The sequence below is a fragment of the Ascaphus truei genome, chromosome 2 (genome assembly GCF_040206685.1).
Source record: "Ascaphus truei isolate aAscTru1 chromosome 2, aAscTru1.hap1, whole genome shotgun sequence".
Classification (NCBI taxonomy): domain Eukaryota; kingdom Metazoa; phylum Chordata; class Amphibia; order Anura; family Ascaphidae; genus Ascaphus; species Ascaphus truei.
In genome coordinates this window covers 131,305,713-131,331,351 of record NC_134484.1, presented here as the reverse complement: position 1 = coordinate 131,331,351, position 25,639 = coordinate 131,305,713, and the positions used below count along the sequence as shown (strand labels likewise).

At 42.3% G+C, this 25,639-nt stretch overlaps 1 protein-coding gene across 1 annotated transcript; it reads left to right on the top strand.

The window, feature by feature from the left end:
- The first annotated feature begins 17,381 nt into the window (after positions 1 to 17,381).
- LOC142488137 (histamine H3 receptor-like) lies at positions 17,382 to 25,315 on the top strand. Its single transcript, XM_075588508.1, has 3 exons — positions 17,382 to 17,655; positions 18,633 to 18,799; positions 24,536 to 25,315. Exons 1-3 carry the CDS (start codon positions 17,382 to 17,384, stop codon positions 25,313 to 25,315), a joined length of 1,221 nt encoding a protein of 406 aa, XP_075444623.1.
- The last annotated feature ends 324 nt before the right edge of the window (positions 25,316 to 25,639 follow it).

Genomic DNA, 25,639 nt, shown 5'->3' with positions numbered 1-25,639 from the left:
AAACCTTCATCAATTGTAAAACCAACTTCTGTGTCTATTTGCTGGAATGCCCGTGCGGACTACAGTATGTGGGCCGCACGGGGAGACCCCTTAAACGACGGTTCGCTGAACACGTTTACAACATTAAGAGGGGCCTCGAGACACACAGTGTCTCAAATCATTTTAGACAACATCATCACCAGAGTCCAGAAGGTCTAGTATGTGTAGGGATTGATAATCCAAAAAGTAGCTGGCGTGGGGGGAACAGGCTCAATACAGTCTCCAAAAGAGAAAGTTATTGGATATACACACTTAAGACCTTGACCCCCCTAGGCCTTAACATTGAATTTGACCTTGCAGCCTTTTTGAAGGACTCTTAATTTATTCCAGTCCAGTGGAGTGGGATATTCTAGCAAAGCATTCAGGGATTGAATTTACTTTATTGATTTTGTATCATGTGAAATATGCCATGGTAATCCATGGCCGTTTATATGTGAGTATGGTTATTTTATTATTTTTATTGGTTCTTACTGTATTCCTTGTAAGTATTGTTCTCATTACCATGTAATTCTTGCCTTTTATTTATATATTATGTGGGTACATGCAAGTATTACTGTCAAGAAGTAACCCCGATCGCGCTGTCAGTGTCAGAGCTGATCCTCCTTGATTAACATTGCAGCCAAGCCCCACCCCCAGTAGGAGGATCTCTCCATTTGGGTCTGTATATAAGATATCACAAACTAAGCTCCACCATCCCCTGATGAAGTGACCACGTGTCACGAAACGCGTAGGGAGGAGGAGCTTAGTCTTTTGAGCCATCCCAGCATTCGTAGTCCTGCCGCAGGGAGAGTTTCCAGTAGCACTGACGTCACACGCCGAGTCGACAGCGTGTCTGTGTGCAGTGAGCCTCTCCGTCGTGGCGTTAGGAATTGCAAGCTGCGGACGGCAATTTGAGCAGTACGATCTATTATTGCATCATGTGAGTGTATTTTAATACTTTTTATAGTGTTTTAGAAAATAAAGGTCACTTCATACTACACTATCTTGTGCCTATTCCTGTCACATATCGGTGGAGGTGCCGTAACGAAATCATCCCTGACGCCATTGAGGATAGAGGTTGCCTCCAGTAAGCTGTCTCCACGTGGGGTTCGTGTGAGGAGCGGAGTAGAAGGGGAGCAAGCACAGATCCTCTCCACTGAACATATTGGCGTTTATTATGTGAGTAGGATTCTTCACAGTCTCAGATAGGGCTCTGATTGCTGAAATACGCTGCGCAATCAGGTGTGTCTGTTATCTGTTATTTCAGACGGTGTATCTATCTACATCAAGGACATCATCCCATCTGGAGCATGTATACCAGAGCCCAACTACCATCTTAAAGACCAGAGACTGCCTAAAAGATCACGGTATCTTGGACTTTAGCGCTGGGGACTTTATTATTGTTTGTAGACTCAGACCATGAAGAATGTATGCAAGCCTCAACTAAGGCTTAGCTCCACAAAGCTCCATTAAGTCAGGGCAACTAATGTCACATTACTATAACTATAACTATTTAGTAATCGGATTTAATCTTCCCTGACTTTAATGGAACTCCACAAAGCTAAATATACATATGTAACCAGTCTTATAGTTCGAAGTCCCGTAACAGCAGCAATCACAGCCCGGAAGGATTAACATGGCTATCACAGCAGCCATATCCCTCGGTGCTGTGTTTTTTTGGGCGCTGCAGGAGTTAAAGGTGGCTACATCTGTATATGCAAAATCACCTGTTAGTCCCCTCATGTGCATATGGTTAATGCAGTGTTAGTCAGCTAACATCAGGATATAACACCCCGGGGCTAGCTACCAGTAACACTGGGTCACATTAGCCATATGCTAAGGAAAATGCCAGGTATATACTGAAACTTCCTTCCCAATAAAAAAATAATTAACCCTTTGGAAGTCATAGTGGCCCTGAGGGCATGATTTCATATTTACTAAGGTAGCCATGGGGAGAATAGAATAGAAATATCCCAGCTACCCTATTACCCATTGTATGTAATAGCCATACAACTGCTTTGGCATACACGTGGTTAACCATGCCCCTTAATCTCCCTGGCTGGCCTAAACTTACCACCCCCCCAGAGCACCTAACCACATAACCCAACTCCCCACCCCACCCTCCAGTAAACCTAAGCCCTCTACAATACTGGCCATTAGCCCTATAAGCCAAAAAGTGGCAAATAAGGGTAATGGCTGACATACAGTAAGCACAATATACAATATGAATTCTAGACAAAATACAACAAAAATACACATTACGTGTGTGTGTGTCTCTCTCTATATATAGAGAGAGACACACACACACGTAATGTGTATTTTTGTTGTATTTTGTCTAGAATTCATATTGTATATTGTATATGTATGTATATATATATATATATACAGTGTTCGACAAACCTATACATTTGCTCGCACCGGGCGAGTGGATTTAACCCCCGGGCGAGTAAATATTGGCTCAAGCAGCACACGTTTGGTACTAGGTGGCGAGTAGATTTTTTTGTGTGGCGAGTAGATTTTTTGGTGATTTGTCAACCACTGTAAAAATATATATATATAAAACAGAAAAAAAGAAGAAAAAGCACCCGATCTTCGTGTATTAACGTCAATAAAATGTAATAAAACATGGACATCACGATTCAAAACTCACAAGATTCCAAATATAAAAAGCATTGTATGAGTGATACTCATGCTCCGACCCATCGTGTGTTTCCGCCACGGCGCCTCTGCTCCACTGGCTATGCTCCGGACTGACGTCACGCCTCTCTAGATGGTGTTACACCTTGGAGGTTCCTCCGGCAACTCCCGTCTCTTGGATGTAAGTTCCCTTTGTGGTATAGAGTCCCAATACACAGGAACAGGGTCTGGCTTCACTCTCACAACTGGCACTAATTCTGAGCACTTGTAAAATGACAGTAGTAACACGTCCCTACGCGTTTCTTCAGACTAAGCTGATTTCTTCAGTTGATAAAGGTTGGTAGGAACAGGGTGGTTTAAATATATCCACTGACCAATCCATGAAGACTTCTTATAATTAATTAATTTTATACACATGATAATCAATTGAATTGTGCAAAAACTATCAATTAATATATTTCTAGCACATATATTGATGCTAAATCTATGTACATACATATGTATAATATAATATAATAAACTTGATACAATTATTTCTGCACATACAGTTTTGGATGGTTGTTAAACTAATTCATTTTAAGGCTATTAAATGAACTGTTTGAGGATGGCATAGAAAAAATACATACATATAAAATTAATTCAAGGGAGGGGTATGGTTACATCATAGAATGAAAGAGAGCAGTGTGGTTGTAGATCAATTGAATTAATTAACTAACTCAATTCATTATCAGGGTTTGACCCATGACAATATAGGTAATTGTTTTGAACTACAGTGGCGGCCGCCTTTATTCTCCTGCGGCCGCCACCGCAATGTGCGGGCAGACGCGGCTGTTTTTTTTCAAAGCGTGCCGCGCGTCACTGGGGCGCCGGTCACGCATGCTGCATGCCAGGGTTCTGCCGGCATCCCCGCCCGTTGGATGGGGTAAGGGGGGTACGCATCAGGAGAGCATCGGGAAGGGGGGTATGCATCAGGAGAGCATCGGGAGATCGGCGTTGTGCCAGGGGGTCGCGAGGCGAGGGGAAGGGGGAGGGGAAGATGCGGCTGGCGCACGGCCAAGTTCGGCGCCAGCCGGAAAAAGCCACGGGTAACAACGGGCATTTGTCAAAATAAAGCTGGTCGCAGCAGTATAATAAAGATACACTTTTGCATTAAAAGAACATATTGGTTAATTTAATCCTAGTTTAAACAAAACCTTTCAATCACACTACTCTCTTATAATCAAAGTTCATATATATAAATAAATCCAACAATATAGTTATGTTTATCATTATAATGATTGAGAAAGTGATGATAATAGGTGCTTAGACCTTGTGATTGTATAAGGATTATAGGTAGTAACTACAATGAGAAAGAGAAGATGATTAGTATTCAACAATATGTACACATCAGTATGACACCAATTTGAACAGTTACAAATATAATATAAACATGATATTTTGGATTACAACAGTATATTGCTTTTCACTAATGTAATCCCAGATAATGGACATAAATAAGTCTATTGGTGATGATATCTTATTATACATATAGGATATAGAAATGAGGTCAATGCAAGCAAACGAAAGAAATAGAACTCGTCTGAAATACAACCATAATGGAAGCTACAAAATCAACTGATTACTATATGATTAATGACTGCATGATATATTATACTTTTAATTTGTAATTCATAATAATAATAATTTTTAAAACAATTTAGGATACAATTGTTGAAAACAGTTTCAGGAGGTGACAATGGAGATCATTTTTTAATCATTATTCTAAATCTAATATGAATATCTTTATAAATATTTTATTACACACTAATTTGATCATATGTGAAATGTAATCACATATAACCCATTCCATTAGTTTATTTATATTAAAGTGAAAATAATTGTGCATGAAATGATATGTGTGTATACTCTTGTATTAAATATTATGTGAATAAATGTGTGCTGTGTGAAATTATTTATTAATATATGCATTAATAATGATACAAAAAATATTGATTGAATTATTCATAAATATATATGTGAATAAAAGTGATTTCATAAACTTTAACTATTTGAATGTTTGTTCCAAAAGACTCATTGCCATTACAAGCAAAGGGAGCAAACCTGGATATACTCAAAACCAGACCTCCGCAAGTCACAACAACAAAAGAAGGACTATGCTTATAAGATCTGCTTGTCACACACCATATAGGGATAATTAGACTCTCAGAGTCAGCTGTTCAACTTTTTTGCTCACAACCTCATTGGACAACGATAATTGTTTGCGTCCTTTTAAACCCTCATCGGACGCCTTCACATTAAGCCCACAGACGAAGCAAAGGGGTGCGAAACGTACGTCGGGGTTCTGTCTGTTTGCACTCCCGTGGGATCCCCCATTTTTTGCTGTGGACCTTCTCTGCAATACTACTCAGCGATCACTCGCAACTGTCTTCACTCTAGGACTCTGCTTACAGGACCTGCATGTACTTTATTACCTGGTGACCAGCAAGTATACACATTGCTACATTTTGGTCATTATTGGCTATTTTCACCTTATAAATTATAGCACTATTGCATTTCCTGTTGGTGATTGTGGAGGTACTGCATTGGTTTTCATTGTAGATAGCTACTCTTTAGGTCACAGCATTCAGCTGCCCATTACATGTGTTTTTTGACTGGCCGGTCTTCACATTAATGCAGCAGAATATTACATCTTCCTGCTCAGCATTATATTTGGTCTTGATTTATTATTAGATCATAGCACATGCCATTTTTTATTCTACACGTTTAGGGTATTTCATCAGCTGTAGGGATTCCCAAGGGACTGTTTTAAATGTTATTTTGTTTTTGTCATATAATCCTTGTTCTTTTGAATAAACAAATTTATAATTATTTTGCTTGAGTGCTTTTAGTGGGACACTTTTCTTTTTTCTCTCTCAGTATTCATAAATAAACATATGTAACCAGTCTTACAGTTCGCAGTCCCGTAACATATATATATATATATATATATATATGCCAAAAACCCTCCACAGGAAAGCAAATATGCAAATACAAGGTCCCATCAAGGTCGAAACAGCTGTCTGTGGGTGGTTTTCTGGGTATGCACCTTAACCCTGGCTGTGCTCAAAGCTGTGACCATGCAGCAAGCTTAAGCCTATAGGGAACCATGTTAAAAATGGTTTTTGAGGCAAAAAGTGACACTGTGTGCTCATTTGCATGTCATTTCCCAGAATCCCTTGCTGCAGTGGAAGTGCTGTATGCTGGGTGATAATGGGGAAAGGCGGGGTTGCAGACCTGCCTAAGACATGCAGATGAGCATACAGTTGTATTTGCATATTTGCTTTCTTGTGGAGGGTTTTTGTCACTTTTTTTACTCACCATAACTTAACTCAGTATTATGGAATAGCCTATCCCATAGCCTCTTATGCATATCCAGTTAAAATCAACCCCACACTGATGAGACCCATCAAGGTCGAAACAGCTGTCTGTGGGTGGTTTTCTGGGTATGCACCTTAACCCTGGCTGTGCTCAAAGCTGTGACCATGCAGCAAGCTTAAGCCTATAGGGAACCATGTTAAAAATGGTTTATGAGGCAAAAAGTGATACTGTGTGCTCATTTGCATGTCATTTCCCAGAATCCCTTGCTGCAGTGGAAGTGCTGTATGCTGGGTGATAATGGGGAAAGGCGGGGTTGCAGACCTGCCTAAGACATGCAGATGAGCATACAGTTGTATTTGCATATATATATATATACAGTGTTCGACAAATCACCCAAAAACCTACTCGCCCAACCAAAAAATCTACTCGCCACCTAGTCCCGCCCCTAACCCCGCCCCTAGTCCCGCCCCCAACCCTAGTCCCGCCCCCAACCCCGCTTTAAAATAAAATATATAAATAAAATACATTTAATAAATTCCTAGTCAGAACAACATTCATTTTTGACATAAATGTATTTATTGTATTACATTATACTACAATTAGGCCTTGTTACGTGTGTGTGTGTGTGTAAATGTCAGATCTAGAAATAAAAGCCAGGTGTGAATGACTAGTTTCCTGAACCTCTTAACCAGTGTCTGGACGTCCCGCTTCATAATATCTAAAGCAGCAATCCCACCTGGGATCTTACCTGATCCGCAGTCCCTCAATGTCCAGGTACCCTCATTCCCGCAATGTTATACATTGGAGGGAAGGTGTTCCCTACCTGTCTTCTGGGTTAGGGGGGATTCCGATGTCTTCCGTGTGAAGCTTGAGTCAGATCTGGAAGACAGCAGTATAGGTTATTTCGGTGTAGTATAGGGCAAGTAATATATATAGGGTAAATAAGAGATCCAGAGTGTGGGGGGGGGAGAGAGAGAGTGTGGGGGGAGAGAGAGAGAGTGGGGGGGAGAGAGAGAGTGGGGGGGGGGGAGAGAGAGAGAGTGGGGGGAGAGAGAGAGAGAGAGTGGGGGGAGAGAGAGAGTGGGGGGAGAGAGAGAGAGAGTGGGGGGAGAGAGAGTGGGGGGAGAGAGAGAGTGTGGGAAGAGAGAGAGAGAGAGTGTGGGAAGAGAGATAGAGTGTGGGAAGAGATAGAGAGTGTGGGGGAGAGAGAGTGACAGGGTGAGTGACTGACTGGGTAACTGACTGACTGGGTGAGTGACTGACTGAATGGGTGAGTGACTGAATGGGTGAGTGGGTGAGTGACTGACTGAGTGACAGGGTGAGTGACTGACTGGGTGACAGGGTTACTGACTGACTGGGTGAGTGGCTGACTGGGTTACTGACTGTGACTGGGTGAGTGACTGACTGAGTGACTGACTGGGTGACAGGGTTACTGACTGACTGGGTGAGTGACTGACTGGGTTACTGACTGTGACTGGGTGAGTGACTGACTGGGTGAGTGACTGACTGAGTGACTGAGTGACAGGGTGAGTGACTGACTGGGTAACTGACTGACTGGGTGAGTGACTGACTGAATGGGTGAGTGACTGAATGGGTGAGTGGGTGAGTGACTTACTGAGTGACTGGGTTACTGACTGGGTGAGTGACTGACTGGGTGAGTGAGTGACTGACTGAGTGACTGGGTGTGTGTGACTGGCTGACTGGGTGAGTGACTGGGTGTGTGTGACTGGGTAACTGGCTGAGTGACTGAATGGGTGACTGACTGAGTGAAAGGGTGAGTGACTGACTGGGTAACTGACTGACTGGGTGAGTGACTGACTGAATGGGTGAGTGACTGAATGGATGAGTGGGTGAGTGACTGACTGAGTGACAGGGTGAGTGACTGACTGGGTGACATGGTTAATGACTGACTGGGTGAGTGGCTAACTGAGTGACAGGGTGAGTGACTGACTGGGTTACTGACTGTGACTGGGTGAGTGACTGACTGGGTGAGTGACTGACTGACTGAGTGACTGACTGACTGAGTGACTGACTGGGTTACTGACTGACTGGGTTACTGACTGACTGGGTTACTGACTGACTAGGTTACTGACTGACTGGGTTACTGACTGACTGACTGGGTGTAGAATGGGACAAATACATTAGGAATAACTGTAGACAGCATAAGAAATTGTTACAATCAACCAAAACAATGTTTTATTTAGCAGTGTATGCGGCCGGGAGCACCACCCCTTTGGCACCTCCCGTCCGGTTTTAATTATAACCTGCCTTTTTATTTTTTGGATGGGCTAAAATCCGAACTGAGAAAGGCTGGCCAGGCCGGCATTCCCCCTCCCCCCACCCCCCCCCAATACCTCACTCGGCGTAGTGGAAGCTTTGTGGAGGTGGCAGCGTGGGTGGGAGGCACGTCCCCAGCGGGCTCCCCATGGGACAGTCAGCCCCGCCATGGCCGCCACTGCCCTGCTCCCCTCGCCGGAAGCTAGTGGTCGGGGGGGGGGGTGCAGACCGGCATATTCCCCCCCCCACACCTCATGTGGCGGGCGCGCCGTCATGAAGATAGCTGGGCTTAGTGTAATCTTTGGGGAGGCAGCAGGGTGGGGGGGATGCACACTGTCCCATGCACACACAAACACACACCCATGCATACACACACACCCATGCATACACAAACACCCATACACACACCCACACACACGCACACACACACACACACACACACACCCTTGCACACACACCCATGCCCACAGACACACACACACACACACACACACACACACACACACACACACACACACACACACACACACACACACACACACACACACACACACCCACACACACACACCCATGCCCACACACACACACACACACAAAACACACACACAAACACACACACACACACACACACACACACACACACACACACACACACACACACACACACACACACACACACACACACACACACACACACACACACACACACACACACACCCATGCCCACACCCACACACCCATGCACACACACACATACACACATACACCCATGCATACACAAACACACACCCATGCACACACACACAAACACATGCCCACACATACACACACACCAATGCATACACACACGGGACGCCGTGACAGGTCGAGAAGTGGGGACACCCCCACTACAATCTGCTGGCCCGTGGACCACGTGACAGGCCGAGAAGGGGGGACACCCCCACGACCATCTGCTGCCCCACGCGGGATGCCGGGACATGCCGAGAAGGGGGGGACACCCCCACGACCACCTGCTGCCCCGCGCGGGACGCCGGGACATGCCGAGAAGGGGGGGACACCCCCACGACCATCTGCTGGGCAAGTTAAGCGGGGACAGGGAGAGAAGGGGGAACAGGGAGAGAAGGGGGAACAGGGAGAGAAGGGGGAACACGGAGAGAAGGGGGAACACGGAGAGAAGGGGGAACACGAAGAGAAGGGGGAACAGGGAGAGAAGGGGGAACACGGAGAGAAGGGGGAACACGGAGAGAAGGGGGAACACGAAGAGAAGGGGGAACAGGGAGAGAAGGGGGAACACGGAGAGAAGGGGGAACACGGAGAGTAAGGGGGCTTGCAGGGAAGCAGCAGAGGGGCCGCAAGACGGAGTATTGGAGAGTACTTACTTACTCTCCAAGAGATCTCTGGCCGGATAGAATGGCTGCTCGTTGGGGGTGGGCTCATATAGAGCCTGGCCGCGCACCCCCAAAGCCTGGGTGCGCGCGCCAATCAGCAGTCAGGTAGGGGAGTTTTTTTTTTGTTTGTTTTTTTTAGCGCGAGCAGGGAAATTTCAGCGCGAACGGGGGAATTTAAAAAAAAAAACAAACGTGCTGCTTGGGCCAATATTTACACGCCCGGGGGTTAAATCCACCCGCCCCGGGCGAGTAAATGTATAGGATTGTCAAACACTGTATATATATATATATATGTGCACACACAGCTGTCTCTTACACATACAAATTCTCTATGTAATTCCATCCCTATATACCAATAGGGACCACATGGTATCCACACACACTTTTAGTTATGCCACAGCCTCTTACATTTCCACTCCTACCCACACCATTGATATACACTCCCACTCCACACACACCTTTTGTAAAGCGCTGTATACACCGTGGGTTCTTCACCATTTTTATTTACATACACACACACACAGATACTCTTACATCACTAACATTCAGGGACCATTAAACGCCTCAAGTCATAAAACAGCATACTGCACAGGGAAGAGGGATAGACTTCAATCACAAATCACATTCCAGGATGCACTGTTTTAAAGTTAAAACCCTTTATTGGCTTCATTCATTGTAACATCGCCGTAAGATGATATCATTGTATCTCGAAAACTCGAAAGCTCGCACAAATAAAAGCATTTTGTTAGCCTCAGAACGACATTGTCTATTCATTTTATATATATTAATGGGAACATCTGGATTTAAAGCTGGATCAGGATGTTCCTGGATGTGTCTATGTCTGCCTGTTATGAGGAGGATTTCGTCTGCACTACCCATAACAATAATTCTGTATGAGCCTTTGCTATATTCATGATAATAGGCTCTGAGTATGAGGTGCCAGCTCCTTATATTTGATGTCTGGGTGCCTGTCATCTAGGGCACTGCTTAGTTTTTCTAAAGTAAGATCAATGCAGTCTGATATAGTCTGCGTGATATGGGACTGCGCATGTCAGAGAGAGGAAGAAATGCAGTGCATCTATTAAAAGCACGGCGGGATTTAAAAGTCTCATTCCATGGACGAATATATCCAAGAAAACCTCAAGAAGGGTTTCATTCGCCCCTCCAACTCCCCAGCAGGGGCTGGATTTTTCTTTGTGAAGAAGAAATATGGCTTGTTAAGGCCTTGCATTGATTACAGGGGTTTGAATTGCATCACCGTTAAAAATCGTTACCCCCTTCCCCTCATTACCGAACTCTTTGATAAACTACAAGGGGCTAAGATTTTTTCCAAGTTGGATCTTCGTGGAGCCTATAATCTGGTGCGCATCAGACAGGGGCTCGAATGGAAGACGGCATTCAACACACGTAGCGGCCACTACGAGTATCTTGTAATGCCCTTCGGGTTATGTATTGCCCCAGCAGTCTACCAGGACTTTATCAACAACGTTTTTCGTAAGGTACTCAATATTTTTGTAATAGTTTACTTGGATGACATCCTGATTTTATCCCAAGACCTCCAGGATCATATTCGCCACACCTCCTATGTTCTCTCTCGCCTCCGTGAACACCACCTGTACGCTAAGCTGGAGAAGTGCACCTTCCACCAGACCTCTACCCAATTCCTGGGTTACATCATTTCTGACGAGGGTTTTATGATGGATCCCGGTAAACTTCAGGCATTGACTGAATGGCCAAGACTCGATACTCTCAAGGCCATACAACGCTTTTTGGGGTTCGCGAATTACTATCGCAAGTTTATACATAATTGTTCTACCATTGTGGCGCCCCTTATAGCTCTTACGAAGAAAGGGGCTGACCCAGCTGCTTGGTCACCTGAGGCTTACTCCGCCTTGAAGGTACTCAAGGAAGCATTTGTATCCGCACCTATCCTCCGTCATCCTAACACAAATCTCCCCTTCATGTTGGAAGTCGACGCCTCCGACTGCGGCGCAGGTGCAGTCCTGTCTCAGAGACCTACCCCCCAAGACAAGTTACACCCCTGTGCATACTTCTCCAAGAAATTCTCACCGGCTGAGAGGAATTACGACGTGGGCAACAGGGAACTCTTGGCTGTGAAGATGCTCTACAAGAGTGGAGACATCTCCTGGAGGGGTCGAAAGAACCGTTTACCATCCTCACGGATCACAAAAACCTTCTCTACATCGAGAACGCCCGACGCCTTGTTCCACGATTTGATTTTCACCTTTCTTATATTCCCGGCACAAAGAACGTAAAGGCAGACGCACTTTCCAGACAACATTCCTCTGAGGAGAGACCAGAGGAGTCCTTGGAGACCATTCTCCCTCAAGAGAGGATTCTCGCCACATCTACCTTCAAGAACCTCGATAAAATTATGCATTCTCAGAGACGCATTCCTAAGGACTTGGTGGTTCCCGACAGCAAACACTTCGTACTCCCCAAGTTTGTCCCTGAAGTCCTGACCTGGGGTCACTCTTCAAAATCCGCAGGCCATCCAGGGTTTAAGAAGACTTTCGACCTTATTCGTCTGAATTTTTGGTGGCCCAAAATGTCCCAAGATATTTTGGAATATACAGTACCCGTGCTTGTCCTATCTGCATGCAGAACAAGACACTTCGTCAAAAACCCCAAGGTTTCCGCCTACCTCTTCCAGTCCCCAACCATCCCTGATCCCATATTTCTATGGATTTCATTGTGGAGTTACCCAAATCCAGAAAAATGAACACAATCTTGGTGGTCGTGGATAGATTCTCTAAGATGGCTCATTTTATCCCACTTAAGGGACTGCCCACCTCTCCCGCCCTCGCTGATATCTTTACGTATCACATTTTTCGGATTCATGGGATCCCTTTTTCTATCATTTCTGACAGAGGGTCCAAGTTTGTGTCCAAGTTTTGGAGAACTTTCACTAAGAGAATGGGAATCTCTTCCTCCTCTGCATATCACCCACAGTCCAACGGACAGACGGAGAGGATTAACCAGTCCCTTGAAAAGTACCTAAGATGCTTTATATCTGACTCCCAGGATGACTGGACTCAACTCCTCCCTTGGGCGGAGTATGCTGTTAATTCTGCCAAGAATGAAGCCACCCGTGAGTCGCCTTTTTTTTTTTTTTATAAATTATGGGTTTCACCCTCCCTGCTTGCCCATCTCCAACATTCCTTCTGGGGTACCGGCCTAAGACGAATGCATTTCTTCTCTCCAAACAGCATGGTCCAGGATTCAAACGACCCTTCTCAACTCCTCCCACAGATCTAAACTTCAGGCCGATCACCGCCGTCGTCCTGCGCCCAGGTACAGGCCAGGGGATTTGGTATGGCTCTCCTTTGAAAATATCCACTTAAAGTTACCATCCCCAAAATTGGCACCTAAATTCCTGGGTCATTTTCCTATTTTAGAACAGATCAATCCTGTGGCATTTCGCCTCCAGCTATACCACAGTATGAAGATCCCCAATGTTTTTCATGTTTCTCTCTTAAAACCTTTCATCTCCAGTCATTTCTTCCCAGACCAGACTCGCAAGCCGGATCCAGTTACCATCCAAAATATCGAAGAGTATGAGGTTCAATCTCTATTGGACTCCCGCGTGTCCAGGGGTCAACTCCATTTCCTGGTACAATGGAAAGGTTTTGGACCCGAGGAGAGGTCTTGGTTCCTTTAAAGGACATTCATGCTCCGGCTCTTCTTAGAGCCTTCAGAAGGAGGTTTCCGGAGAAACCTTTTGAGGACCGTCCAGAGGCCGTCCCTGAAGAGGGGGGTACTGTTAGGAATCTGATTTCTCAGCGCCTTCCACGCAACACACAGACTACCCTCAGGGAGACTCAGGGTGCGCAGCGCAACTTCCGCTTTCCTGCCTCCATGGGCCGTCAGCTCCTCCGTCGCCGCAGGGCCTCTCCCCTCGGCGGCCCCGCCGCTCCTCCTCCTTCTCAGTGGCAGGCGCGGGTCCTCCGTCCCGCACGCACACGTGTGTCCTCCGCCAATGCTGGTCGCGTGCACACGCAGCTTATTGAGCGCACACCCAGCATCCACTCTTCTACTTCCACTCCTGTTATGAGGCTCCGCCCCCGTACACCACACGTGTGTAATCAGAGTGCTATTAGTGCTCACCTGGGTTGTATCAGCCACACATATCCAGAGAGGCTCCCTGCAGTCCTCCTGACCCGCCTCCATCCCTGATTGGTCAGCCCAGCCTTATCTAGCATCTCTGAGCCCTCACTCATCGCTTGACATATTCTCTGTATGCAAGTGTTTGGTGTACTCTCGTTTACTACAGGTTTTGACATGGCTCATACGACTACCCCCTTTGGCTCTCGACTTCGGCTCTCCTTGGACTACGTATTCTCTGGCATCCCACGATCACAGCTTGGAATTCAACCTTCCTCATCTCTCCGCTCCCTGACCTCGGCAAGGCAATCACTATTCTTCTCCTACACTGGCGACACACTTTATTCGAGCTCGGCTAGTCCCACGAATTCGGGTATACCCGGGTGTATTGAGGTTTGTGACTGTTTTCTGCCCGAGTGCATTGAGTTATTTTCCAGCAGGGATTGAAGCATTTTATTCCCGCTGGCTGCAATACTGCACAGTACATATATATATATACTGCATTACAATTCATGAATTTATGCCATCTGGTAGACACGCGAAGCATTGCAGCCTATTAAATCCTAATCATTATCATTTAACAGATCAGCCGCCCGTCAGCCAGGCATGAACCCAGGCTGGGAAGGCAAATGCAACGGGGCTTGTCAGAGGTGAGGAGCGGCGCATTCCAGGTATCTGCCAGGTACATACCGGGTATTTGCTCGAATAAAGTGTGTCGGTGCAGTATACCCGGTACCGGCAAGTATTGTCTACGTTACTTATATCTGGCCTGGCAACGCTTAACACCACACACCGGACTCGCTCCCTTTGCTGCGGGTGCGTGTATCCCTACATCCCCCTTCGGCACAGGGGACGGGTCTGGACTGCGGGCAGCACTGGCGTAACACGGAGGTAGCATTACAGTAGGGCTGGAGGCCCTCCTCCAGTGCCTGAAGCATGCAAAGAGCACTTTGTAGTTTGGACTTCAAGTTTCTTTTAATGTCATCAAACCTTTTGCCGCAATTGTTATGAGTTCTGACCTGATTTCCACATGTGGACACAGACACTCTAATGTTTTCCCACAAAACAATTTTCACTAGTGAACTGGTCTTGCCTTCAAATATAAGAAAATAATGTTCTTTAAGTAAATAGCTTATTTCGTAAGGAATGACAAACAAATGTGTGAACTCTTATAACATTTTTTTAACATGGTGTTTGAGCTAAAATATGTGTGGCACATGAAGAATAAAAAAATATGGATACACACAAAGCTATTGATGCTTGAGAATATGTAAAATTTACATACAATTGAAAAATGGCTTGATTCATATCCTCGTTGTAAACACGTAATGATAATGTGTGTATAAATCAACAATGACATATATATATATATATATATATATATATATATATAAAAATATATATATATATAAATAAATGTCCGTTCTATGTAAAGTAAGAAATGTTACATCATAGATGTGCAAAAACTTTTTTACACGCATTGGCAATGATTTTCTTACCTACAGTACTAAATTCCCATACAGCCAGTCATAATTCACCTTCTTATGCGCAGCTGCAACCATAGAGCTTGGCTGCTGCTGGCTGGACTCCCCTTCTTCCAATGGAAGAGACTGCAGGAGACTATCACCATCGCCACCAACAACACCACCATCACCACCATCACCACCAACAACACCACCACCATCTAACACCCACCACCACCAGTCATCCCATCATCACCAGTCATCCCATCATCACCAGTCACCCCACCACCACCAGTCACCCCACCACCAGTCACCCCACCATCAGCACTCACCCCAGCATCACTCCTCTAACTCCCACGTGCCCTCACATGCCTATTCATACAACCACCACTGACCTCAGCACCACCAGTCACCCCACCATCACTCATCTGACTCCCACGCCTCCCGTCCATTCTTCTAGCACTCACAAATAACAGATAAAGAAATTAAATGGCACACTCACTAAACACTTTCAAACTGACAATAACAAAAATGTGTAAACAAAACAAAACAACACACGACAAATCAACCAAAAAACACACCAACTATAGCAACCACATATCCTCCAAACGCCTAGCTCTGTCTGTCTCTCACTCTCTCCCAACAACACAAAGATTATAAATAAATGCAGCCTTTAAATAGGCCACTCAATCAAGAAATTGTTAGTCTCGCGAGATTCTCGCCCAACGCCAAGATAACATTGGCGACCACGCCACACCATTTCAAAGTTCTCAGAGAGACGAGCATCTCGGTGCCGGCTACTCTCCATTTATGAAAATGTTGCTCTCATTGATATTTGGGCCTTTCTGCATACCGTGAGAACAACTTGGCAAAAACATGGCGAGTTCAAAACCCTGCCGATAATTTTTTCCGGCGCTTACTGCATGAGGCCCTGTGTGTCTAATGAATACAAATACACTTTTTTGTCTTTCATAGTGAGTTTGCAGGTCTCGTTCAACCTCATTCTCAGATGTTTCCCATTTTGTTGAGGATTCATTTGACTACTTTGCCTCTTCTCTCAGATGAATTTATTATAAAAATATTCTCTTCATTAAAGTGCATTGAGTCTCAGTAGAATGTATTTTGTTTTCTTGAAGTAAATAGAAATAGCTGTGTTAGTTAAGTAGGGATAGTGCAGAGTAAATGAGTACTTCAGTATTAGGTGATACCTTTTTTTTATTTGAACTAACAATTGATATTATAAGCCAGGCTTTTGAGCTTATATATTATACAATACTTTCTCCTTAGCTCATAAAATCTGCAACTTTATCCAGGTTGAACGAGTGTATCTATTGTTTGTGTCTTCTTTATAAATATTAATGATATTAAAGGGAAATAACCTTGTTTCCATTCCAGTGAGGTACAGTTTGTAATCTTTTACATAAAACAATGATTCATTCTACTGATGATTATTATATTTTTAATCATGGGGAAAAAAATCATATAAATTCATACATTAATTAAAATAGCTATATGAATATTATTGTAACAATGATGGTGATTAAATGAGGTAACAAAATATAAAGGGAACATGTGTGAGGTCCCTGTACATAAGATAGAAAATGTAAATGATGACTCTTGAGGGCATGAATTGCTATGAGATTTCCCACTGTGCAAATATTGTTTTACCCTATACATCGATTGCACATGTTGGCTGCATTTAAGATAATACATTTCAAATAAAATAAAAAAACATGAGAGTGCAAAGAATATTGACAAGTCATAAAGCATAGCATTTTGTGTGTAGCTCTTTTACTGCTCTCTACTGTAATTGTTATATACTACATTTGGATATATGCAAGAGACAATGGGGAAAAACATTACAAGGATTGCCCCACCCACAAGAGGTTACTTCTATAAAATGATACACCTACACAACGAACGAGTTACAGCATAATCAGCAATTACACTGTGAAGCACCGCTAAACTACAACATCTTTCTAAGGCTTTTACTAGGTGACAAAGTGCACAACAAATGAAGATAGAATCAATATTTGTGCATGTACTGTAGAGCTATTGCAACATCTTGTCCAAGGAAATTGCTTCAGTTTACTGTTAACATATCTAATTCCGTAATATGGATTCTGTACAGCTTAGAATGATCTTGTCATTTTTCCTGTCAGGTAATGCCACAAATGATAGTGGCACAAATGTATCTCTTATGAATGAGGAGCTGGAGTCACACAGTTCTCCATGCACAATGGCCCTGTTAATTGTGCTCATCTCATTTTTTATTTTAGTAACAGTTCTCGGCAATTTTCTTGTTATTGTAGCTTTTATTATCGACAAGAGGCTGAGAAACCAGAGTAACTTCTTCCTTCTTAATCTAGCCATATGCGATTTTTTCATAGGTAAGTCTTTGCTTCTTTATATGCCATTTTCTTAATTGCATTAGTTATGGGAATTAACCTATAAAATGATCTTATTATGTTACAGATCCCAAATGAAAAAAAATCTGATCTTCGAAAACTATTGAAACATTTGTGACTACTTTGGAACTCTTGTAAAAATTGATCTGCTGCTATATAGTACATACATACAGGGGTACATACATACATATATACATACATACATACATACATATGCACACCTTGAACCACCTAAAGCTCCAAAGAAAATTCAGCAAAAATGATTTTGTGCCATTTACAAATTATAGCTTACAGACTGGGTTTGTTAAAGTAATAGAAAACCCCCCAAAATACCTGATTTATTACTTATTGTCCTACACTTTTGTTTTAAATCAGCAATTGTACTTTCCAACTTCTTTTTTTCTTATCTTATTTGTATATTTAAAGTATGTGACAATGTATAATTCTACATACTTACCTTACCTCCTGTTATAAATCTGTAAAAATCCTGATTGTGTGCCTAACATAATGGCTGCTTCAGTCAGTGTAACTCAGTAGCTACAATGTATCCTTATATTACTAAGGTACTAGTTTCTTTTGTTATAGTTTACAGCTCAAACTGCTGGGAACATTTGCAACAAATTATCCCAAACAGTAAAGTAAAGTTCGTGCGCTGCTTGGGAGGTGGGCTAAAGCCTGCTATAAACATCAAAGTATGCATTAAAACTAATTAAAAATGTCAGTAAGAGTTGAATTTTTTTTTTTTAATAAAACTGTCTCTATTATTGAATTGATAAAACTGATTTATTTAAAAAGAAAATTATATAAGATCTCACGTTTTGCTGCTTTACGTTACATATATACAGCTACTGTAAGTTGGATTTCTGTCAAATGGAACATGTCTATATCCTTATGAATTATTTGTAGTACGTGTACATACATGTTTTCTACCTAATTTCTAAATGTCATGCTTTTATCAGGTGCATTCTGCATACCTTTGTATGTGCCATATATGTTGACTGGGAAGTGGATGTTCGGAAAAGTTTTCTGTAAACTATGGTTAATTGTTGATAACCTCATGTGCACTGCCTCAGCATTTAATGTTGCACTTATCAGTTATGATCGATTTCTTTCTGTCACTATTGCAGTAAGTATGGTCTCTTTTCATTCTTCACAGTGTCTCCTTCAGCATTATATTTTAATAAGTTCATAATATAATCAAAACTCTAAATTAGCCAATCTTCCACAAAAATAGGCTTAAAGCAATATTTACATTAGGTCGTAATTGTAGGTTCTTACAATATGTTAATCCGGAATTCAGATGGTAAATTTTGTTATAATAGTTTAACCAGTATACATTTAGTAAACGATTGTGGCGCTTTGGAGAAGGCAAACTGAGTTTGATGTACTGCACTGCTTTGGAAAGATGCCCGTGAGGAACTTGATAACTTACTTTCTATGTACAGTACGTGTAGATCCACATTCACATAAGGGAACAAACAAGCATGTGGGAGCATGGGATTAGAGAAGTATACAGCACATCAATAAAGACGATATAGTAGTGACAAAGGTACTTTTATGTTGGGCAGGGGGCAAAAATAGGATACTAATGTACTTACACGGCCATGTGTAAGCAAAGATAATAAATGGTATCTTGCTTGAGGCAATTCTAGCCCCTCCCAACGTCAGTGCAAGTGAATCAGTGTGATTTAAGAATATATATATAAATATATATACTCACACGGCCCAGTGTCAGTAGTTGCAGAGGGTTGGTAACTTTGGGGTTAAATTAGCCCATCCACATCTGCTGGCCGCACAATAGGAACTGCCCTCGAGCTTGATGTCAGCATGGGACTCACTCCCTAGTCTCAGGCGTCAGGCAGGGTCTCTCCCCGGTGTTGTGGTGGAGGGGGGAGGGGAACAAGTGAGGCACGATTTCAGTGGAGTGGTTGGAAAATGACATTTATTAATTAAAATCCACAACAAAACTCACATACATAAAGGGTGAACCCCTGGCCTCCTCACGCAGTCCAGGATCGAGTATTAGCAGCTGTTTGCACCGTTCCCGCGTCCGGGAAGCAGGAGGAAGAAACTGCTCAGAGCAGATGAGCCTGAGGAAGCCGATTACTCAGCGAAACGCGTTGCTCTAAACACTAGCTGATTTTGTCCCACGGAGGCTTCCATAGCCGGATCGCAGAGCAGCCTTTGCAGCCAAACAGGACAGTTTCTTTCTCCTGCTTCCCGGACGCGGGAACGGTGCAAACAGCTGCTAATACTCGATCCTGGACTGCGTGAGGAGGCCAGGGGTTCACCCTTTATGTATGTGAGTTTTGTTGTGGATTTTAATTAATAAATGTCATTTTTCAACCACTCCACTGAAATCGTGCCTCACTTGTTCCCCTCCCCCCTCCACCACAACACCGGGGAGAGACCCTGCCTGACGCCTGAGACTAGGGAGTGAGTCCCATGCTGACGTCAAGCTCGAGGGCAGTTCCTATTGTGCGGCCAGCAGATGTGGATGGGCTAATTTAACCCCAAAGTTACCAACCCTCTGCAACTACTCACACTGGGCCGTGTGAGTATATATATTTATATATATATTCTTAAATCACACTGATTCACTTGCACTGACGTATGGAGGGGCTAGAATTGCCTCAAGCAAGATACCATTTATTATCTTTGCTTACACATGGCCATGTAAGTACATTAGTATCCTATTTTTGCCCCCTGCTCAACATAAAAGTACCTTTGTCACTACTATATCGTCTTTATTGATGTGCTGTATACTTCTCTAATCCCATGCTCCCCCTATGCTTGTTTGTTCCCATATCTTTGTAAGGGCTCTGGATTATCCCTTTATTGGGGTCGAAGCAGAAGGGATCCTAAAGTTGGCTCAAAGCATCTGCTAGAGAGCCGTTGTTGATATGATTGCTACATTGTAAGCACACTTTTGTTTTAAACTCAAGGTAAGCGCCTGGTTGTTTTTTCTATATTGTTCCACATTCACATAAGGTGTGTAATAAAATGCATGTCTTGTTATGACTTCTGTAAGAATAATGGTGGGAAATATAAGCTAGACAAATAGATGCTCTGCCACACATAGGGGCCTATGCAGAGAGCAGCGAATTTGAAAAATGGCGAATTTATTAAAAAGTAGCTTTTTTGGAGAGTTTTATTCTCCATATGCAGAAAAGTGCGAATTCTGCTATGTTTAACATGGATGCGTCTGGCGAGTTTAAATTGGCGAGATGCGCGCTTCAGAAACTTGTAAAAACAAATGCGCGCCTTTTTTTTTCCCTTTGCAATGGCCGCGAGCGGCCGCTTCTTGCCAATTTTTTCTGGCGAGGGAAAAAGGAGACAATAGCGCCATTTTATTGGCGCGAACAGCTGCTAGATGCCGTTCGCGGCTCTCTGCATTAGGATATTTGTAAAACTGGCGAGATTGAGGTTTTCGCCAGCCGCGAGGCGAGTTTTACAAATAGAAAAGAAAAATTGGCGCGTTTTTCGGAAATCTCCATTTTCTGCTGTTTTCTGCGCGATTATCTCCAAAAAATGGCGAATTTCGAAAATTCGCTGCTCTCTGCATAGGCCCCATAGACTTATAACTACAACATTTTGTATTTACCTATGCATTTTTTTTTATTTTGCAGGTACTGTATCTACAAATGGAAGCACACAGCACAACATTTAGGGGGCGGAACCACCTTCGTCAAGGAAATTTTTGGTCACCTGACAAAGGGGGTGCACCTCCCAAAACGTTGTGCTATGTGTTTCCATTTTTGGTTACCTGCAAAATAATGCGCTTTTAAATACAAAATGTTGTAGATATCAGTGTATATGCGGCAGAGCATCTCTTTTATTCATCTCTCTTCTACTGGATAACACAGAAGCTGTTAAGGGGCTGGTTCCTGCTGTGATTCTAGCACCATGAACCTCAAGAAGAATCATCTTCTAAACAATGTGAGGGCATTGCTTTCCATGTTTTCTCTTTTGGGAAATTGAAGGTAGTCACATGACTCAGGTGCAGATATTCTCTCAAGGTTCATGTGTGACTTTCCTGCAGTAACAAACCAAGTTGCTATGACTTGCTATGACTGGCTGTTAAGAATAATCCTCCTGCATGGAATAAACCACTTTAGTCAAAGGTGGTCCACCGCTAACCAGAAAACGGATTACTCTTAGGTTACAAGATTTAATAGCAACCTACTATTTAATAAAGTTCCTTCATATAACTTTGTGTGGATAATGGAGTTGGTAAAAATTAATATGCAGTTGAAATAAGAGAAAAAAAATGAAAACCCCAGGAAAGTGACAAAATATGAAACACAATTATTTAACTAGACCAATGTAATGGTAATTGGTGAATGGTTATATACTATTAACACTGATAAATACGGACTCAGAGGGCAAAATAAAGCTTTAACTACTTTACCTTCTGTGACACCTCATAAACAACTTGAAAAACAATTTAGTTTTACATAATCTTTGTTATGTATTTAAACTTTGTTTTGCACAGGTACCACATTATGACAGAGAATATACACCATAAGCGAGTCCCTAGTTAACAATAAACTCCATAGCAGAACATTTCTTCTGATTGCTTGTCTAGCGCTAACATACAGGGATAGCCTCAACTTCACAGTGTAGTTGCTAAAAACTAAAGACCCTTTTCTTAATTTAACAAATTTCCTTGCTAATTTTACAATAATAGTTATGTACAATTTTGTTAATTTAAAAATTATATAAGAACATTTCAAATGCAACGATTTGTTTCTGTTTGCGTGCAATAATTTTCTTAATTAGTTAAAAAAATAGACACAGGCCCATGTTCATTAGGCAATGCTATGCATAAGAAACATCTCACAGCCCATTTAACTCAAAGCGCTGATACTGTACAGCTTCAAATTGGGACTTACAGCAGAGACTGCGACTATTCTAACACAAACCAGTGGCAATCGCCAAAAAGACCCAGGTACACCCAGGTACATGCTGGATACATGCCTTAAACTTGCCTTAAAGAAGACCCAGCATTTCTGTATTGATTAATGGCCCATCAGATTAACAGCGGGGGTTCCTGGCAGTCCCATTCAAACTGAATGGGACTGCCAGGGACCCCTGCTGTTTTAATCATATGGGTCATTAGTCAATGCAGAAATGCCTTAAATTTGCCTTAAACTAGCCAGGCTACACCCAGCACATACCCAGAATGTAACCTGGCTAGTTTAAGGCAAGCTTTAGAATAGTCGTGGTCTCGTCTGTATGTCGAAAAAAGCTATTTTGACCATATTTTAGAAAGATATATGCAATATTCATGCAAAATAAGAAAGTAGAAAGAGAATGAAGCTTCCTAAAAAAATATATATAAAATACAAAAATTGAATCATTAATCACATAACAAAAAGTAGTTGTACTTTGGAGAAGTAAATTAAAAGGTAGTGGTACTCCATAGTCCCTAATACCATTACACTTCCACCACGGTGTATAGCAGTGACTAGTAAATATAGGCCATGATGCAGTGCTCAGTGAGTGTGACTGCATCATAAGTGTAAACTTGGTACATTCATGTCAATATTTATTTGATGAAGTCTTTCTTTAACTGAACATTGTTGTAGCTGTAAAAGATTACTTGTTTTAATCAAAATTACCCAAATAGTAATTTAAATGCCATGTTTCATTTAACTGCACATATTGCATCCAATCTTACATAACAGTAGTTACATAGTAGATGAGGTTGAAAAAAGACATATGTCCATCAAGTTCAAATAGGCCAAATTTAGACAACAGATACTTTATCCTATATCTATACTTACTTATTAATCCAGAGGAAGGCAAACAAAATGATATCATCCAATGATAAGGGGAAAAATAAATTATTTCCTGACTCCAAGAATTGGCAATCGGATTATTCCCTGGATCAACATTTTTCCCATGTTTACTTACAGTATTTGGTACAGTATATCCCTGTATATATTTCCCTTCCAAAAAGATGTCCAACATTTTTTTGAACAAATCCATTGCATCTGCCATCACAGTCTCCATGGGTAATGAATTTCACATTTTAACTGCCCTTACTGTAAAGAACCCTTACCTTTGTTGCTGGTAAAATCTCCTTTCCCCCAACCTAAAGGGATGTCCCCGAGTCTGTGCACTTTATGTGCAATTCCCTGTCTCTGCGTTCTATTTTTAGAAAAGGAGCATGATTTTGTAGGTGAAAAAACGCAGGGTGTATTGCATATACAGGGAAAAGGGAGACCAAAAAGCGCACCAGCACAAACGGAGCAGGAAGAACCAGAACAAAAAAATGATTAAAAGGGCACTTTAATGTGGCAAAAGACCCATCCAATGCATTTCGAACGTCGCAGCGTTCTTTTTCAAGGTTATTGAAAAAGAACGCTGCGACGTTCGAAATGCATTGGATGGGTCTTTTGCCACATTAAAGTGCCCTTTTAATCATTTTTTTGTTCTGGTTCTTCCTGCTCCGTTTGTGCTGGTGCGCTTTTTGGTCTCCCTTTTCCCTGTATTGCATTGAGTAGCTGCACAGCCTGCCTGCCTGCCCTACCAGGATGTGAGTATTTGCATATTTTTCAGGGGAACCTGCCAATGAGACATATGGTGAGTGGGTTGCACCACACACCACCTGTCTTCAGGAGGATAGTACCCATTATATGACACAATAGGTACTATATCAATTGTTAGTACCCTGGTACAGTGGTCTGGCTTATTATCATTTTGAGATATACCTGCATTTGAGCGCTTCAGCTATTTTCCATATTGTATTGCATATACAACAATTGGTACAGACATATGTAGTGGTATGAAATATTTCACTTCTGTATTTTTATATGTATCAAAGAGACGCTGATCTTTTTGTCTTCTTGGCTAGGTCATATATCGCTCTCAGCAACAAAGACATAGCCAGACCGTTCTTAAGATGGCTGCTGTCTGGATACTGTCATTTCTTCTGTACAGCCCAGCCATTATTTTTTGGGAATATGTAGATGGTGACAATTCCATTCCTGACAGCCTCTGTGTCCCTGGATATTATTATAACTGGTACTTTCTTCTTGGAGCATCAGCCTTTGATTTCATTCTTCCCCTGATGAGCATTTCATTTTTTAACCTAAGCATCTACTGGAACATTAAAAGACGGAGCAGAAAGAAAAGAAAGATGATCACATCTTCCACTCTTCATACGGCAGATGAAAAAGAAATACCAATGAGACCATATATCATATCAGGCAATATTGTTCTTAATGGAAAAGAGGACTTTAAAAAACCTACAGTTAAGAGGTTTAAGATATCTCTTCCTTTGTTACTAAAGCAATGCTTTGGTGAGAAAAGCACCCTTTCTTCTCCACAAAGTAAGCAGGTATTTAGAAGTAACATCCATATCATTAAACTCTCCCGGGACAAGAAAGTTGCCAAATCACTTTCAATCCTGGTTGGAATTTTTTGCATTTGTTGGGCTCCTTACTCGCTTCTTATGAGTATCCGTGCTGCCTGTCATGATTATTGCATTAACTCTTACTGGTATGAAATTACATTCTGGTTGTTATGGATCAATTCATCAATTAATCCTCTTCTCTACCCATTGTGCCACAAAAGTTTCAGGGAGGCTTTCAGAAAAGTGATTTACAAGTGTATATGGAATGACTCTTACTGAAATTTCAAATATAACCTTCAGGTATTCAGAAAGACATTCTGAACTTTACTCGTGAAATTTTGAATATGACAAATATGTTATTTTATATTGCAATTGTTAATCGTCTGAGTGGATTACATTTTATAGCTAGTGAATTGCTACTGATAAGATCTCCAAATGATGTATATGGTAGCTACTGTAAATAAAGATTACATTAAATATTGCTTAACCATGGTAACTTTACTTAGCCTATTGCACCTGCATGTGATATGACTACTGTTAAATAGATCTTGTTGTATTTATATAAGAATTCCATGAATGAAAAGAGAATCATGCATTTTCATT